The sequence below is a fragment of the Oncorhynchus masou genome, chromosome 27 (assembly GCF_036934945.1).
Source record: "Oncorhynchus masou masou isolate Uvic2021 chromosome 27, UVic_Omas_1.1, whole genome shotgun sequence".
NCBI classification, from domain to species: domain Eukaryota; kingdom Metazoa; phylum Chordata; class Actinopteri; order Salmoniformes; family Salmonidae; genus Oncorhynchus; species Oncorhynchus masou.
In genome coordinates, this window is record NC_088238.1 from 48,366,693 (window position 1) to 48,384,864 (window position 18,172).

General features: G+C 40.0%; 1 protein-coding gene across 26 annotated transcripts in view; it reads left to right on the top strand.

The window, feature by feature from the left end:
* LOC135516331 (receptor-type tyrosine-protein phosphatase delta-like) overlaps window positions 1-10,828 on the top strand; it is a 606,705-nt gene extending 595,877 nt beyond the window's left edge. For all 26 annotated transcript variants that reach the window (XM_064940532.1, XM_064940530.1, XM_064940540.1 and 23 more), the window contains 7 exons: window positions 185-470; window positions 1,730-1,908; window positions 2,021-2,147; window positions 2,406-2,531; window positions 3,516-3,670; window positions 4,202-4,337; window positions 5,520-10,828. In XM_064940532.1, coding sequence (XP_064796604.1) covers window positions 185-470; window positions 1,730-1,908; window positions 2,021-2,147; window positions 2,406-2,531; window positions 3,516-3,670; window positions 4,202-4,337; window positions 5,520-5,588 — 1,078 coding nt within the window. In that variant the 3' untranslated portion in view covers window positions 5,589-10,828. The remainder of the gene's footprint in view (window positions 1-184; window positions 471-1,729; window positions 1,909-2,020; window positions 2,148-2,405; window positions 2,532-3,515; window positions 3,671-4,201; window positions 4,338-5,519) is intronic.
* Window positions 10,829-18,172: the final 7,344 nt, after the last annotated feature.

Consider the following 18,172-nt stretch of genomic DNA (forward strand, 5'->3'; position numbering starts at 1 on the left):
TGTCTCGTCAGTCAAGCTGGACAAGCCACTAAAACAGTTAGGTCAAGTCATCTATTGCCAATGCGGCTGAAATCAAGCCAATAGCAAGTCAACCTTGTCAGTTCTGACCATTTCCCTCCCTCTTCGTGTGTATTTGGGGACAGAATATTGTCTCTTAATAAGTGTCGCTTTGTTTTGTCTTTAGTGCCGGGGTGGGCCGCACGGGCTGTTTCATCGTGATCGACGCTATGCTGGAGCGCATCAAGCACGAGAAGACAGTGGACATCTACGGCCACGTGACGCTGATGCGCGCCCAGCGGAACTACATGGTGCAGACGGAGGACCAGTACGTGTTCATCCACGACGCGCTCCAGGAAGCCGTCACATGCGGCACCACTGAAGTGCCCGCCCGAAACCTCTACGCCTACATCCAGAAGCTGACTGGGATTGAGGGCGGAGAGAACGTCACGGGCATGGAGCTGGAGTTCAAGGTGAGTTGGTCTGCGTTGTATTATTGCAATGGATCTTTTTTTTTTTTTATTATAATTGGAAAAATCCACACAAAAATGCCATTTATTTTCAAGGGGAATTATTTAAGTACAGTACATCTAGTTGTAAAAGTAGCTTGTACAGGAGGCTTACATGAGTAAGCATGCAATTATAAAAAATATATTGCAAAAGGAATAGATAAACTGATAAAGGGTGCAATGCTACAGACAAACAGCCAACTTAAAGATATTGGACAGCCTGGATGCTAACCCAAGACCAATGTGCTCCAGCTCATATCCTGCTTTATAGTTCCAAAGTGGCCATGCCGACAAAAGAGGAACTAGCTATATAAAGAAAATAAGAAAAAAAACATTCTAGCAAGCGCCAGTGACTTTTTATGTCCAATTTTGTCGGATCGCAAACTTTAATTTCTTGTATTTACTGAAAGTCAGAGGGTGGTTAGATATAGTTTCATGTGAAAACCCCAACCCCCTCGTTCCAACTAGCCCACCGGTCAGAGTCAGCCAGTCTGCGGTGTGTTATATGTGCTGTATGTAATGCTTTTTGGCCTTGCTTGGTACGCACCCCTAAGAGATGATACAGGTTAGATTACCCATGGCCCTGTCCACATCGGGCTTGCTGCGGCATGATTTTCTTTTGTTTAATCACAACATGCAATTCTTTGCTCCGCACTGCAAATCTGAGGAGCAGCAATAATTCCCTTGATTCTCCTTTACATACTTAAAGGGCAATTCCACCACTTTTCAACCTCGTTTTCATTATCTCCAGCACAATACCAGTGTCTACATATGTGAAAACGGCAGATTTATACATTTTATAGAAAATAAAAAATATATACCTGATGACATCATCAAAAGTTGAAACATTTAAAAACTCATTGCCTGTTTAGAAAACTTTTAATGCTACCCTTTGATGTCAAAGATAAGCATTTTGGGGCCTTTCTTCTTATATTTTTAACCACAGATCATAGAAACACAGTGTTTTCACATATGTAGACACTGGTTTGGTGCTGGAGATGATGAATATGAGGTTGAAAAGTGTAGCCTTTTCACGTTCAGAATGTTTGGCAGCCGAGAACCCATAATACTACTAAGTCCTTCCCTCACTTTTGCCAGCGTTATATTACACAAGCCCCCTGTTTTTAATGTCACCCTCAAGCCAGACACTAGGAAAATAAAGGAGAGAGCTGCATTAGCCAACAGTCACCTAAAGGCAGTGCTTCTTATCTTCCTCTCTGCAGCGTTTAGCCAACACTAAAGCCCATACCTCGCGATTCATCAGTGCCAATCTCCCCTGCAACAAGTTCAAGAACCGCCTTGTGAACATAATGCCATACGAGTCCACGCGAGTGTGTCTTCAGCCAATCCGAGGGGTGGAAGGCTCCGACTACATCAATGCCAGTTTCATAGACGGATACAGGTGATGAGAGCTTCTTTCAACATGTTGACCAATGTGGTTGAATTATTGAGACTCCTAGAAGTCCACTTCTACCTTGTATTTTGTGATTCTGAATATTTTTATATTGTTTCAGGCAACAGAAAGCCTATATTGCCACACAAGGGCCGCTAGCGGAGACGACAGAGGACTTCTGGAGGATGCTCTGGGAGCATAACTCCACCATCGTAGTCATGCTAACGAAGCTCCGAGAAATGGGCAGGGTATGTCATGCTAAACTATGCTGTTTCTGTGCTCTCTGTTGGCCATGCTAACCAAATGTTGCTAATACTTTAACATGATAACATAACTGACAATACATATAGAAATGAACTATGCGAACATGCAAAATAAATTGAATTCAGACCAACAATGGGCCATCGTAAACAGCATGTACAGCCATACTCTGCTGGAATTTTATTGTACCGTATGAGGTAATCTCACTCATGGGGTTTGTTTCTGTTGTTTTTCCCCCACTGCAGGAAAAATGCCACCAGTATTGGCCAGCAGAGAGGTCGGCCAGATACCAGTACTTTGTGGTGGACCCCATGGCTGAGTACAACATGCCCCAGTACATCCTGAGAGAGTTCAAAGTGACTGACGCCAGGGTAAGTACTATACTGTTGTACACCCGTCTTTTACTGTTCAAACGCTCACTGAGATTTGACAGTGCTGTGAAGCGTTCCTGACTTTGTAGTTTTTGTCAAAATATATCAGATTCGTTGTTTATTGTGTGGAGTTTGGTCAAACGCATAAATCTGTCTACTTTGAAGTTTTTGTATTTGAATAACTCTGTTTCATGATAAAAACTTGGCAGCACCCGCTACCATTTCTTTGAGCCATTTGATTTTAACGGTTCAGATTGAGACTTGGACTGACAGTTGGCCGACTCCTACTGACTGGGGTTTTTACTGTGCAGTAGTCCTCAAGCCAACATCTGGGACCCACATCTAATAAGTTGTTTATACTGAACTGGAGGTTTTTAAATGAATATATGCAGAAATATATTTGAGGGAATTATGACATGTGTCAAAGGTGTAAAAACAAATACGGAGCATGGCTGCCTTGAGCCGCTGGGACTTAATTCCATCAAAGGCTTACACTGATAAATGGTGCAGGCTTCTCCTTTGTAGTGTGTGTTACACTGGAACCTCAATGGGATTGCTTCCCCTTATCAAAGGGATACAATATCACTTAAGTAATGCACACCCTCAAAGACAGCTTTTCAAGAGCCTGCCAAAGCTCAGGCACATCAAAGGACTTAGCGTCTTTACTATTCATATTTTAATACAGTCAGGTGAAAATTACAGATATCTTTAATAACAAACACCTGTCTCTGGTGCTTATAACTTTGTGCCTCGCGGCTCCCTGATTCGTTAATGACCGATATTGATATCTTCAATGGAAAAGCACACAAAAGACAGCGTCATTACTGAGGCATATCGAGATTGTCCGTTTTCTTTTTTTTCCTCGACTATCTTCTTATGTGGCCTGTTTGTCAAGTGCTATGTACAGGTTGTCTTGACTTCATCCTCTTGGCTTGACGTTTCATTCAAGTGAACACACTGTATTCTCTCTCCCTATTTGTCCAGGACGGACAGTCACGGACGGTAAGGCAGTTTCAGTTTACAGACTGGCCCGAGCAAGGAGTGCCAAAATCGGGAGAGGGCTTCATCGATTTCATTGGCCAAGTTCATAAAACAAAAGAACAGTTTGGCCAAGATGGGCCTATATCTGTCCATTGTAGGTAAGGAGCCACATTCAAAACAATATTTTATGGAGTTTTATATAATTTACAAACAGTTCATAATGATAAGCAGGTACAATAACAGACCACAACGTTTAATGGTATTTAAAAGATTTAGCTCAACTTGCAGTGGAAACAGTGGTGCTTAACTTTGATCTTACCAGGATAAAAGATCAGATTAATGATGACATTAAATTAGCTCCCAGACACCCCACAGCAGTCCTGTGAGATATCATGGCAAGTGGGGAACATTAATATATAAACAGTCTAGTGAACAAAGACAAATAATGCAGTTTGTTTATAAATAGTCTAGTCTAGATTGTGTTGTTTTGTCTAGACTGTTGTTTTGTCGAGACTGTGTTTTGTCTGGTCATGTGTTGTTTAGTCTGAGCATGTGTTGTTTTGTCTGGTCATGTGGTGTTGTCTGGTCATGTGGTGTTTTGTCTGGTGATATGGTGTTTTGTCTGGTCAGATTGGAGGTTCTCAGACTGTTTATTTTCTGTCTGATTATCTTTTTATTGTTTCTTGCAGTGCTGGTGTGGGTAGGACCGGTGTCTTCATCACCCTCAGCATCGTATTAGAGCGAATGAGGTACGAGGGCGTGGTGGATATCTTCCAGACAGTGAAAATGCTCCGGACACAGAGACCGGCCATGGTGCAGACAGAGGTGAGATACCCTGTTTAACTGTACTCTCCACACCTCTCACCTTATACACTAACGATACCAAACACTAGGAACACCTTCCTAATCTTGAGTTGCACCCCCCCACCCCCTTTTGCACTCAGAACAGCCTAAATTCTTTGGGGCATGGACTCTACAAGGTGCTGAAAGTGTTCCGAAGGGATGATGGCACATTTTGACATCAATGCTTACCATTGTTGTATCAAGTTAGCTGCTCCTGGCAGCTACTACCATACCCCGTTCAAAGGCACTTACATTTTTTTGTCTTGCCCATTCGCCCTCTGAATGGCACACATGCAGAATACATATCTCAAGGCTTAAAAATCCTTCTTTAACCTGTCACCCCGCCTTCATTTACGCTGATTGAAGTGGGTTTAACAAGTGACATCAATAAGGGATCATAGCTTTCACCTGGTCAGCCTATGTCATGGAAAAAAACAGATGTCATTAATGTTTTGTACACGCAGTGTATACTATTAACTATTAGGCAGATAACAACCCACAGCTATTTATAAGTAGTACGTCTCAAAAAGATTTACCATGTGCTGGGTTGAGCAAACAACCCACAGCACCACACACTTAGCATTTAAACGGAACACACAGGATTATCCTTGAATTGAAATGACAGCAGTTACCCAGCACAGTGAAATATCACCATAATCTGTGCACTTATCAGGTAGCTACTTCTCTGTTACATGGTGAAGTCAGCAGTCATATTGAGTCAGCAGTCATATTTCCTCTGTGTTTTCAAAGAAAGACTGTGTATACAAATTGATGCTCATGAGATACAGAATTCCACTTGCCGTCTACAAAATATCATTTGAGTGGATGACAGACAACTGTTTCCAAGATCTATAGAAAAGATACACAATAGCTTACAAGTGGCTCTCTGAAATTGCTTCAAAGCAGCAATCTTCTACTCTGTGGTGAATTAAGTACATTTTTATTTACCTCATTTCTGAGCAGCAGCAAATGAAAATGTGAACGTGGCAGACGGAGAAAGAGAGAATGATTGAGTCCATGGAAACTAAAGATCATACATCTGGAGAGTGACAGAAAAGAAAGACAGCGAGACAGAGAGATCAACAAATTAATAGGACCTGGTTGGAAAATGGTGACAAACATTTTGGACCAATGTCTTCTTTTCCTTCTCTCCTTTCTCCTCAGGATCAATACCAGTTCTGTTATAGAGCTGGTTTGGAATACCTTGGAAGCTTTGACCACTATGCAACGTAAGAGTCCCTGTCCTGGAGGAAAAGCAGAAGGCCCTTGGACAACCCCAGCGAGCCTCTCTTCTGAGCCATAATTTCCTGCTTGAGAAAGTACTTCTTAACTCCTAACTAAAGACTCAATTTAGGCCGAGATTCAATCAGATCAAGTGTTAACCGGCGATAGCAGACACCCGCATTGCAGATGTTTTGGCAGTGTCGGAGGTGGAACTGCGTTGGAGCAGTCAAATCGGTGAGCAGCTGCTCTTGCGATCCTTGTCATGAAGCCACACCCACCCCACTCGCATTAGAAGTTCAGAGCGAGAAAATGTAGGCCATATGGAATTAATTACACTCAAATAGAAAAATCATTAAAGGAAATAATGTGTTTCTATCATCAAAATGGAGGTGTAGATTTCATCTCACATTCCAGTGTTCCAACTTGTAAACAAGGCTGCATTGGAATTCTGTTAATGCGACAACATGCAGGCCATGGCAATACGCACCACCTGTGGATTTGACAGCTCTAACGCAGTTCCACCTCCAACACCGTCAAAACAACCACTACACGGATGTCAGCTAATGCGGATCTGATTGAATAGAGCCCTAAGTGTTAGATGTGAGACACAAAAATTTCAAAAAAATCATAAAGATTATTCCTGGAGGACCAAGTGTTTCCCAAAACCCATGGAACTCATCCTGCCACGGGAAACAGAGAGGGAATCCTGACTGTTGAAGCATCTTATGGAATTATTTTTTTTCTGTTGCTTCAAGGATTCGTCTTGGGTTAAAAAAAACTGAAAGAAACACAAACAAAATAATAACACAACGTACTATTACATCGACAAGTAATGCATCATATTACGAACCACGAGAGAGAGAAATGGAGGCACACAGAATGGCTTAAAACTTGATGCACATTGTAAAGAGACATTTCTGTTCCACAATCAAATGACACAGAGACATCTATCCTTTGAAAAAGAAGACACCAGTGCTTGGTCCACTATGAAAAAAATACCCTGTTTCCTGTCGCAACGTTCATCATTTAAAGAATTGGGGGGAAAGGGGGAATGTTTAAAGATATATGAAACAAATAAAACCTATTGATTTAGTTTTTTAGTACTTTACTATACAGTTGATATGTGCTTTATTTTAAACTGTGTGAAATTTGATTTCCTTTTTTTAACAAAACGTATCACTCGACAAAGTGAATCAAACAAAGTATTTGCGTAATCGTTCACTTTTCTCTTCCGAGTTGTATTTTTTTAAGCTGTAGAACTGTTCTAATGTATGCACCGTCATGCAGAGAAAGTCTTTGCTCTTTTACTTTTTCTTGCAAATTTTGGGGGTTTGTTTGTCTCAATATGTGCAGTCCTGTATTCACACTACCAAATGTTGACTTTGCTACAGGTTTTTTTTTAGTTTTGTCTTATTTTTCCAATATCAGATACACAATAACTTACTTACACACTCATGCGATAAACTGGGGGCTTTGTGGAATCAACAGGGATGAGCAAAGTATGAAGTTGCTGCTACCGATTATCTTAGTTCTTCCATGTTAGAATGAAGGTAAAGATGAGCACCTGATGGATAAGATACGTGATATATACATATTTATGGTATATAGAAGATGACAGATATGAATGATATATTCATTATAATATGATCATAACCTATAACATATGTCTACTGAAATAAAGTACATATATAAAACGAATGGATTGTATATGAAAGCGTCCATAATGAGATGTCTATACTTTGGGGGAAATTAAAAGATTTTTCACTGGAATGCACATCAGTAGGACAAAACGTATTCAGTGCATATTTTCTTGTGCAATAAATAGGTGTATTATGAATAGGGTTCATATGGATACTTTGTTCGTCATGACATTGTTGTGGTGAGGCATGTAGGTGGTCGAACGTGTCACTCGACGTATCACCAGTGCATTTAGATACGCTCAGAAAGTTTGTAGTTCCATAGCAGGGGGTCGCTGAGACTGAGTCAATGTTCCACACACTAGGACAAGGTACAAAGACGTCACTTTCTTCTTGAGGTGTTAAAACGCTCAACAGCGTAACATGTTTTCATTTTGCATTTAGAGTGCCTTATATTTCTGTCTGTTTTTTTATAACGTTCATTTAACACATTATTGTAATATTTGAGTAGTCCATGCATATAGTTCATATAACTGTATATTTAATTTCTATCTTAAGTATTCATTTGTTACATAATATGAAATTATATATGCAAATACGTACATGGCAAGGCTTTCTATTTTCAGTTTGTGGCCTTCTTGTGGCTCAGTGAAAATAACTGTAAAAAAATAGCAGAGCATTCTATGGGAAGGAGACCGATGTTTACCCCCCCCATTCGCATTGTCCTTTTGTTCTCATTTCAAGTTATTAAATCTATAAAAAGATCCAGCACTTAATTGGGATAGATGTATATTCAAAGAGAGGCAACCAGTCAATGTGCATTGTAAACAAACTAGGACTATTAAGAATGTTAGGGAAATTAAGGGAGTCAAAGCCAAATGCCTGTTGTCGACAAAGACATCCATCATGGGACAATTAGCGGACTCCATGAGCTTTTACTGACCTTAACAGTGAAAAGCATTTTCTCTAATTCCAATGAGTCAAACGGACTCCAGCAAACGGACACAGTGTACAGTATATAGACACTCAGCCAAAGGAACCCTTCACTATGCCTCAGGCTGGAAGTATTAGACTGATACATGTATTTGCAATTATAAACAGTTGCAGAAATATACAAACTGTTGGAACAGTTAGTTACAAATCTGACAGTACTTAATTGTGTTTTACGTCTGCTAGTTCGGAAGATGTACAGTACCAGTCGGAGTTTGGACACACCTACTCATTCAAGGTTTTTCTTAATTTGTATTATTTTCTACATTGTAGAATAATAGTGAAGACATCAACACTATGAAATAACACATGGAATCATGTAGTATCCCAAAAATTGTTAAACAAATCAAAATATATTTTAGATTCTTCAAAGTAGCCACCCTTTGCCTTGATGACAGCTTTGCACACACTTGACATTCTCTCAACCAGCTTCACCTGGAATGCATTTCCAAAAGTCTTGAAGAAGTTCCCACATATGCTGAGCACTTGTTGGCTGCTTTTCCTTCACTCTGCGGTCCAACTCATCCCAAACCATCTCAATTGGGTTGAGGTCAGGTGATTGTGGAGGTCAGGTCATCAGATGCAGGACTACATCACTCTCATTCTTGTTTAAATAGCCCTTACACTGCCTGGAGGTGTGTTGGGTCATTGTCCTGTTAAAAAAACAAATTATAGTCCCACTAAACTCAAACCAGATGAGATGGTGTATCGCTACAGAATGCTGTGGTAGCCATGCTGGTTAAGTGTGCCTTGAATTCTAAATAAATCACAGACAGTGTCACCAACAAAGCACCCCCACACCATCACACCTCCTCCTCCATGCTTCACGGTGGGAACCACACATGTGGACATCATCCGTTCACCTACTCTGTGTCTCACAAAGACACAGCTGTTGGAACTAAAAATATAAAATTTGGACTCATCAGAGCAAAGGACAGATTTCCACCGGTCTGATGTTCATTGCTCATGATTCTTGGCGCAAGCAAGTCTCTTCTTCTAGTTGGTGTCCTTTAGTGGTGGTTTCTTTGCAGCAATTTGAACATGAAGGCCTGATTCATACAGGCTCCTATGAATAGTTGATATTGAGATGTGTCTGTTTCTTGACCTCTGTGAAGCATTTATTTGGGCTGCAATTTCTGTGGCTGGTAACTTTAATGAATGTATCCTCTGCACCAGAGGTGAGTCTGGGTCTTCCTTTCTTGTGGCGGTAGAGATAGTTTCATCATAGTGCTTGATGGTTTTTGCCACTGCACTTGAAGAAACTTCAAAGTTCTTGAAATGTAATGTAAATGCTTATTTGAGCTGTTCATGCCATAATATGGACTTGGTATTTTACCATATAGGGCTATCTTCTGTATGCCACCTCTACCTTGTCACAACACAACTGATTGGCTCAAACACATTAAGAAGGAAAGAAATTCCACAAATGAACTTTTAACAAGGCACACCTGTTAATTGAAATGCATTTCAGGTGACTACCTCATGAAGCTGGTTGAGAGAATGCCAAAGTGTGCAAAGCTGTCATAAAGGCAAAGAGTGGCTACTTTAAATAGTTTATTTAACACTTTTTTTGGTTACTAGATGAGTCCATATGTGTTATTTCATAGATTTGATGTCTTCAATATTTTTTCTAAAATGTAGAAAATAGTAAAAATATAGAAAAACCCTGGAATGAGTTGGTGTATCCAAAATTTTAATTACGTTTTTTGGGTTGAGGACACAACATATCATTTTAACCCCACATTTATTTGACCCTCGCGCTCTTTGATGGCTTTGTGGATGTGCATTCCAGGTGCTTTCTTTCCCTTTTTATTTCAAGCAGCTAAATTGTTTAGTTTTTTTTTTTAATTTGGTGCTTTTTTTCAACTCTTGTCATAACCGTATAAAAGTGCTATTATTATTTAACCTCGATGCCATATTTTATGTACTTAGTTCAGGAGTCTGTGCACATTAACTGATCCACAACTTTCATTTTGTTTTCCCATCTTGATTTTTTTTATTTCAATTATGCATGGTGAAACATTGCAGAATGGCTGCAGCCGGCCTAATAGGAAGAATTGCACTTTCTTTATCTTTGTACTATGCACTGCCCTATTGATTCTGAACCCAATAATATATTACTTGAACCCATCTGTAAGAATCTCCTTCAACGTTCACTTTGTGTGTATGTAAATAACACATAAAAAGGATTGACTTTGAAAAAGACAAAAAAAAAGTTTGTGGCAAAAAAAGCATCAGTGATTATTCCAGAAGACAACTTTCAGAAATTTGTCCCAACCATCTGTTATTAACTAACGTGGCTTCACCATTCAAGCTTGGAGTGTCATTACAGAAATAAACGTTGTGTTCTCTTTGCTCTCTCTATCTATCTCTCGCCTGGATGCATAGACTGAAATTAATTCATGAAATTGTAAAAAAAAAAGGCTTGTTAAAAAGAATCATACAATTACCTCTTATTAGTTGTAAGTGTAAACAGTTTTTTTTCTGAATGAAAGGAGTGCTTTTTATTTTCTTAATTAGGTTACATTGGTGGCGAAAGAAGTCTGTATGAAAATCAGTTCTTTGCTGACACAAGTTCCATTTGTTATAAATGAATTCTATTAAAAAAGTCAGTGTTATGCACTATGGTCTTGTTTTTTTCCTTCTATCGCACATTGACTTTGAAAGACTGATGAAAGACATTTTACCTGTCACTGTCAGTGGCACATATTATATCCAGAGTTTTCCTCTCAAAAGGAAAAGGGGCCTCATCATGCCATCATATTTATTGTGCAGTTAACTCTGTCAGTGACACATTAGCTGAAACCTGGGTTTCAATCTACCCATGACCACCATTGGAAATTGGAAGGAACAAGGGAGACAATTGAAATTGTAATCCAATACATACTATACAAAGCTTGTGATGGCCAGGTTTCATAAGTTGCAATAGCATTTCATTTCAGCTGATGAATTGCCTGTTTGGTTAGAAATAGATATAGGGAAGTTGTTAGGCCGTCGCTGGACAGTCCATTTCCACCATGCTATCCCAATCGATAGGGGTAGCGGTAGCTGGAGCAGATGTACTGAGTTGATTAACAAGGAGTGATCTTCCCTTTCCCCTCCCCTTTTTGTGTCACAAAGTGTAATGAATTCACACACCAGAACAATAGGCGGACACATGCACCTCTAACGAATCAGTGTGGTGTCAGTGAAAACAAGCTCTCACTCAACGTCAACAAAACAAAAGAGACGATTGTGGACTTCAGGAAACAGCAGAGGGCGCATCCCCCTATCCACATCGTTGGGACAGCAGTGGAGAAGGTGGAAAGTTTTAAGTTCCTCGGCATACACATCACGGACAAACTGAAATGGTACACCCACACAGACAGCTTGGTGAAGAAGGCGCAACAGTGCCTCTTCAACCTAAGGAGGCTTAAGAAATTTGGCTTTTCACCGAAAACCCTCACAAACTTTTACAGATGCACAATCGAGAGAGTCCTGTTGGGCTATATCACCGCCTGATATGGCAACTGCACTGCCCACAACGGCAAGGCTCTCCAGAGGGTGGTGCGATCTGCACAACGCATCGCTGGGGGCAAACTACTGCCCTCCAGGACACCTACAGCACCCAATGTCACAGGCAAAAAGGCTCATCAAGGACAACAACCACTCGAGCCACTGCCCGCTACCATCCAGAAGGTGAGGTCAGTACAGGTGCATCAAATCTGGGACCGACAGACTGAAAAACAGCTTCTATCTCATCAGACTGTTAACAGGCATCACTAACACAGAGAGGCTGCTGCCAACATACAGACTTGAAATCACTGGCCACTACAATAAATGGATCACCAGTCACTAATAATGCCACTTTAATAATGTTTACATATCTTGCACCACTCATCTCATATGTATATACTGTATTTTATACCATCTGTTGCATCTTGCTTATGCCACTCTGTCATTGCTCAGCCATATATTTATATGTATATATTCTTATTTCATTCCTTTACTAAGATTTGTGTGTATTTGGTAGTTGTGGAATTGTTAGATTACTTGTTTGATGTTGCTGCACTGTCGGAACTAGAAGCACAAGCGTTTTGCTACACTTGCAATGACATTTGCTAACCATGTGTATGTGACCAATAACATTTGATTTGAATGTTTGCGGACCACCATAATACTATAGATGAAGAAGATTGACTGGTTATTGCTGATCAAGTAGCCTCCCCGACCCAGCAGGGCTTTCCCACATGTAGGTGAATCCTTTTCATTTGGTATGCCTTTCTATTTTCCTTTTGTATGTTATTACTTTGTCACCATCTGAACATCAATGACCCTGGACCCTTCACACTGGGCACAGACATCAATTCAATGTCTTTTCCACGTTGGTTCCAAGTAATTTAATTGAAATGACGTGGAAACAACGCTAACTCAACAAGTGTGTGCCCAGTGGGTGGTGAGTATGCTGTCTCCCCGAGGGACAAACACACAACACCCACTGTGCCTCAGACTTCACTTGTTTTTTAATATAAAGTTAGCTGCTTTGATGTTTCAGAAGCACCGTGTGGTAAATAGGCCCAACATGTTACAATCTTACAGCAAAGAAGCAGAATTGCATGAGAAGAAACTATTTCCAAATACTGAAGTTCTATTTGAGAATTCACTTCAGCTAATGATCCTCTACAGTGAGGGATTGATTTCTCAGATTTTTTTATGATCATCAAATTGCTTTACGTTGATTGTAGGGAAACTTACCTCAGCCACTATCCATGATTAGCACCCATCTGGGTGATATTGTGACACTGCATTAGTTGTGGTTACTCCCTCCATTTAAGGTACAGTGGTTCCTCCTTTAAAAGTCGCGAGCTTGCACTGCGGGACGAAGAGGTACCCAGAGTCACGGCTTCATTGCTCCAGACCACCACAAGGGGGAGTTAGAGCACTCATTATGCATTGGGTCCCAAGGTTTTTATATGACCAATCATATCGAGTGGTTCCAATGATGAATTTTGAAGCCAGCCACCCTTGTGGCGTTCTTCAACAAAGATGGCTGACAAAACTTTATTGTGGAACCAGATGTAAAATGTTGTAACATCATAACGAGTCAAGCAAAACATTTACAATTCAGGGAATATGTTAGTTAATGTAGAGACAAACGTTTGTGCATATTTTTTGGTCATAAAGTTCATTTACAAAAATCGCTATTTAGCAAGTTATCTAACTAGCTAACATTAGCCAACTAGCTAGTGTTAGGAGAATGAATTTGTAATTTGTGTTGTTCTATGTTTTAGGGACACCTGAGAAAACCAGAAAACCAGGCTGTCGTCTTGTGAAACATTGGATGTAAAGAATCTAGCTAGTTAAAGCATTTATTCAAGATCTCAGAGCGAGTGACGTCACCGATTGAAACGCTATTAGTGCGCACCCTCTGTTTTCTAGCTAGCCATTTCACACCGGTTACACCCGACTTTAAAAAAATCTGAATATACACGTCTCACATGCGAGATATTTGGCGAAATAGACAGACATGCCGATATATCCCCCATAGGAAACAATGGGAATACCGCAGAATTCCAATATTATTTTTGTTGTTTACACTTTGTTGTGTACATTTTAACTATGAAACAAAGTGAGCAGGTCTAATTGCCATCAATAGCATAGCAGGCATTGTGACGTTGAACAAAAAGCTGGGAATAGAACGTTCGGAAGGCGATTTGGTGCCACGGTGCTCAATAGAACTAATAGGAGCTGGCAGGGTAAAAAATTCACTAAAATAAGGCCTGTTTTTTTTGCGAAGACTTCAAAAATGACAGCAAGCAGCTGGAAAATATGGTCATATTATGAAACTGGGCTCCATGGTGGATGCAATGAACTAGCTTTTATCAGAAAAGAGCGTTGTTAAAAATGTAATGTGTCCAGCCTACTATCTACACAGATTTCAGAGCACTCTCGTCTGAGTGTAGCAGAGCGCAGAATTATTACTTTACAAGCGCTCAACACCTGTTGAATATTGCCGGTGTCAGTAAACGTCGGGAAAAAAGCGTAATTAAATTGTTTCAAGCAGCACATTTACAGTCACGAACACTCTGTTTAACACAAAAACTGCCTTATCAGCTCTGCTAAGGCGAGTAAAATGGTCAGAGTGGTCTCATTTCCGTCTGGAAGTAGCTAGCCAATGTTAGCTTGGGTGCTTGACTACCGTTGTAAGGCCAGAATGCTCAAATCAACCCTACTCCTTGGACCGAACGTGTGCTCCGAGAGCAAAACGGTCTGAATTTACAAATGGACAATTTTTCTCTGAATGGAAACACCATCATTTTAATCAAATTAATTAAGCATTTCTTAAAATCAATCCCAAATACTATGTTATTCCAAAAAAGGTTTTAAATTCTCTAGTAACGCCAATACGGAATACTATCAAACGCTTCTCAAAGTTGCCCTCTGGTGGTCAAACTAGCAATAACTTCCAGTGAGAATTAAATGACATGCCACCGAATGCTGCAGCAGCACGCAGGGTGTGCCGCAGTATGACACAACTTTTAAAGGAGGAACCACTGTACACAGCTATCTGTATTGATGTCTCTAACTGAAGTTAAGATGTCATCCTTGAAAGAATAGGTCATAAATCCCTCTCTATTTGTCTTCTACCTATCTACCTATTGAGGAATATCAATTGCTTTGAAGTGTATATACAGTACCAGTCAAAGGTTTGGACAACTACTTATTCAAGGGTTTTTATTTATTTGTAATATTTTATACATTGTAGAATAATAGTGAAGATGTCAAATCTATGACATAACCCATATGGAATCATGTTGTAAGTAAAAAGTGTTAAACAAATCAAAATATATTTTATATTTGAGATTCTTCAAAGTAGCTACCCTTTGCCTTATGTCAGCTTTGCACACTCTTGGCATTATCTCTACTACTTTCATAAGGACTGCTTTTCCAACAGTCTTGAAGGAGTTCCCACATATGCTGAGCACTTGTTGGCTGCTTTTCCTTCACTCTGCGGTCCAACTCATCCAAAAGATACACCATCTCAATTGGGTTGAGGTCAGGTTATTGCTAAAATCACAGATTGCCCTTTCAAAGGAACAGTCTGTAAGAAGACCTAAGGTTCGAAACATTGTTATAATAAAATTACGTGGGAGAATGAGCAGCAGTGTACAGCATTTTCCTTTCTGTTTTCCACAGTCTGTAAGATTCCCTGCTGTTCATCGGTTAGTTGAATGATATTCTGTATTGTTCCAATGACCGTCCTATGACCTGACCTATGCACATTAAAAATGATAGTGTCAGGGGCAAAGATTTTATTTAGTTTTTTAAATATTTTTTTTACTTTAATTTGTACCATTTTTTCCCCAATTTGGAGGTATTCAATTGTTTTTAGTAGCTACTATCTTGTCTCATCGCTACAACTCCCGTACGGGCTCGGGAGAGACGAAGGTTGAAAGTCATGCGTCTTTCGATACACAACCCAACCAAGCCGCACTGCTTCTTTAACACAGCGCACATCCAACCTGGAAGCCAGCCGCACCAATGTGTTGGAGGAAACACAGTGCACCTGGCAACTTGGTTAGCATGCACTGCGCCCGGCCCGCCACAGGAGTCGTTGGTGCGCGATGAGACAAGGATATCCCTACAGGCCAAGCCCTCCCTAACCCAGACGACGCTAGGCCAAGTGTGCGTTGCCCCAAGGACCTCCCGGTCGTGGCCGGTTACGACAGAGCCTGGGTTAACGGTCGTCGTCGGTGGAAGAAGAAGAGGACCAAGGTGCAGCGTGGTATGTGTCCATATCTTTTAATAAAGAACTTGAACACTGAACAAAACAATAAACTGACAACCGAAAACAGTTCTGGCTGGTGCAGACACTCAACAGAAAACAGAAAACAATCACCCACGGAAACACAATAGAAAACAGACTACCTAAATATGGTTCTCAATCAGGGACAACGATTGACAGCTGCCTCTGATTGAGAACCATACCAAGCCAAACACAGAAATAGCAAATCATAGAAAAGCAAACATAGACAACACACCCAACTCACGCCCTGACCATACTAAAACAAAGACATAACAAAAGAACTCATGGCCAGAAGGTGACAATTGCTTGCTATTCCGTTGGTGCTCTTCACTTAATTAAATGATCAAATAACAATTACAAATCTGATAACACACCACAAAACATAGCTGCGAGGTCACCATGGAAACAGCCATGTAGGGATCTCTCAGCTACTGGTAAGATTATGACGAGTTGAATCAGAAAATTGTCTTGCTACCAGATAAGAAAATGTCATTCAACACTGTAGATAATGAAAACTGTCAAGGCTGACTTGGGTGCCAAGGTAAATTATTATCTGGGTTCCAATAAGAAATGCATTGTGATTTCGAATATGAGCTTCACTGATGTTACATTGGATGTAATAGTTACCATATTTCAATAGTTACATGATTAGTGATAGTATATGATGTGTCTCACACAAGGCTGCTCAATTTCAAGGACTCTTAAATGCCGTGTTACACTTTAAAACCACCCAAACAAAAATGATCAGCATACTGTCATCAGCTACCAATGATAGTCTTTGTCAAAATTATGTTTTTCAAAAGTGTGGACACTGCCAACCAATGACCACAGCAATAGAGAGCATTTGCTGCAGGGATTGATGCCTACTGGCAACCTGGTATCATAGGTTAGAAGTAACATAGTAGATATAAATCAAAGACACTCAAATTAGTATGATATATTATGATTGGTATGGTTACATAAGAAAGATGGCTACTTAGGGCAAAAACAAAAGCAGGGTGGTTGGTTGGGAGTATAACTCGAACATCTAGCAACCCAAAGGTTGTGAATTTGAAACTCATAATGGGCAACTTTAATATTTTAGCTAAATAGCACGTTCTCAAGGACTTATTACTTTTTAGCTAATTGGTAACTGGTTAGAATGTCATCTAACCCTTCCCCCTAACTGTTTAGCTATCCCTTCCCCTAACCCTTTAACCTAACTCAAAATTTAACCCTAACATTAACCTTATATATATAGTACATTTTTTAAATTCGTAACATATTGTACATTTTTAAAATGTGTCACATATAATGCGGTACATATCATACAAAATGGGTGATGGACATCCAGAAATGAATACTTATAATCCAAAACGTAACATATGATACTAAATGAAGGGTCTCAGATTTACATACGGAATAATACGAAAGGCATTTAGACCAGGTTGTTTCTAGGGGTTGGTGGAGGACCTTTCTTCAAGACAGGACATCTCTTGTCTGACCCTGCATCGAAATTTCACACCATTTTTCCATAACCGGTTTCTGCTGGGAATTGCATACATGAGTTTCAGACAGAAACACGGGCCACTCCATGTCAGTGCTCATGAGTACAGTCATGAATAATACTTTTCATTGCGTTATAGCTACTACTGTAAGATTTATGTGTCCCAGATTTTCTTAACTACCAACAATTCCCAATCCCTTGTCCCCAGGCAATTCCCCTACGCACACTACAGGAAGATAGTCCCCTAGTCCCTATGGCGTTCTAAGACAGCACATCAGGAAACCTCTGCCAACCTGTGTTGTCTGCTATCCACCAACAGTTCCCTGTCTTTTGAACAATTACAGAGTGTTCCAGTGGCCCAATTTGGATGATCATTGACAATAAAAAAGGTTTTAATTAAATAACTCTGTTTTGTAATCTAACAACAAAAGTAATGACAGTGTCACTTTTCAGAGTCTGCTAGAGCCTGCTATGTAATTGCTATGGTAAAAATAAAACAGCACTCTATACATATTAGAGCTTAAAATTAAATCATTTTAATGAACATTGACATTCCTTTGTGTAATATGAATAGAATAATGCCCAGACACAAGATAGAAGTGGTTGTTCATCTAGAATACTTATTATACACGTTCACAGTGGTTGTACAGCAACTGATTTCCATAAAGTGTAGTACCAATGGTTTACCATGAGG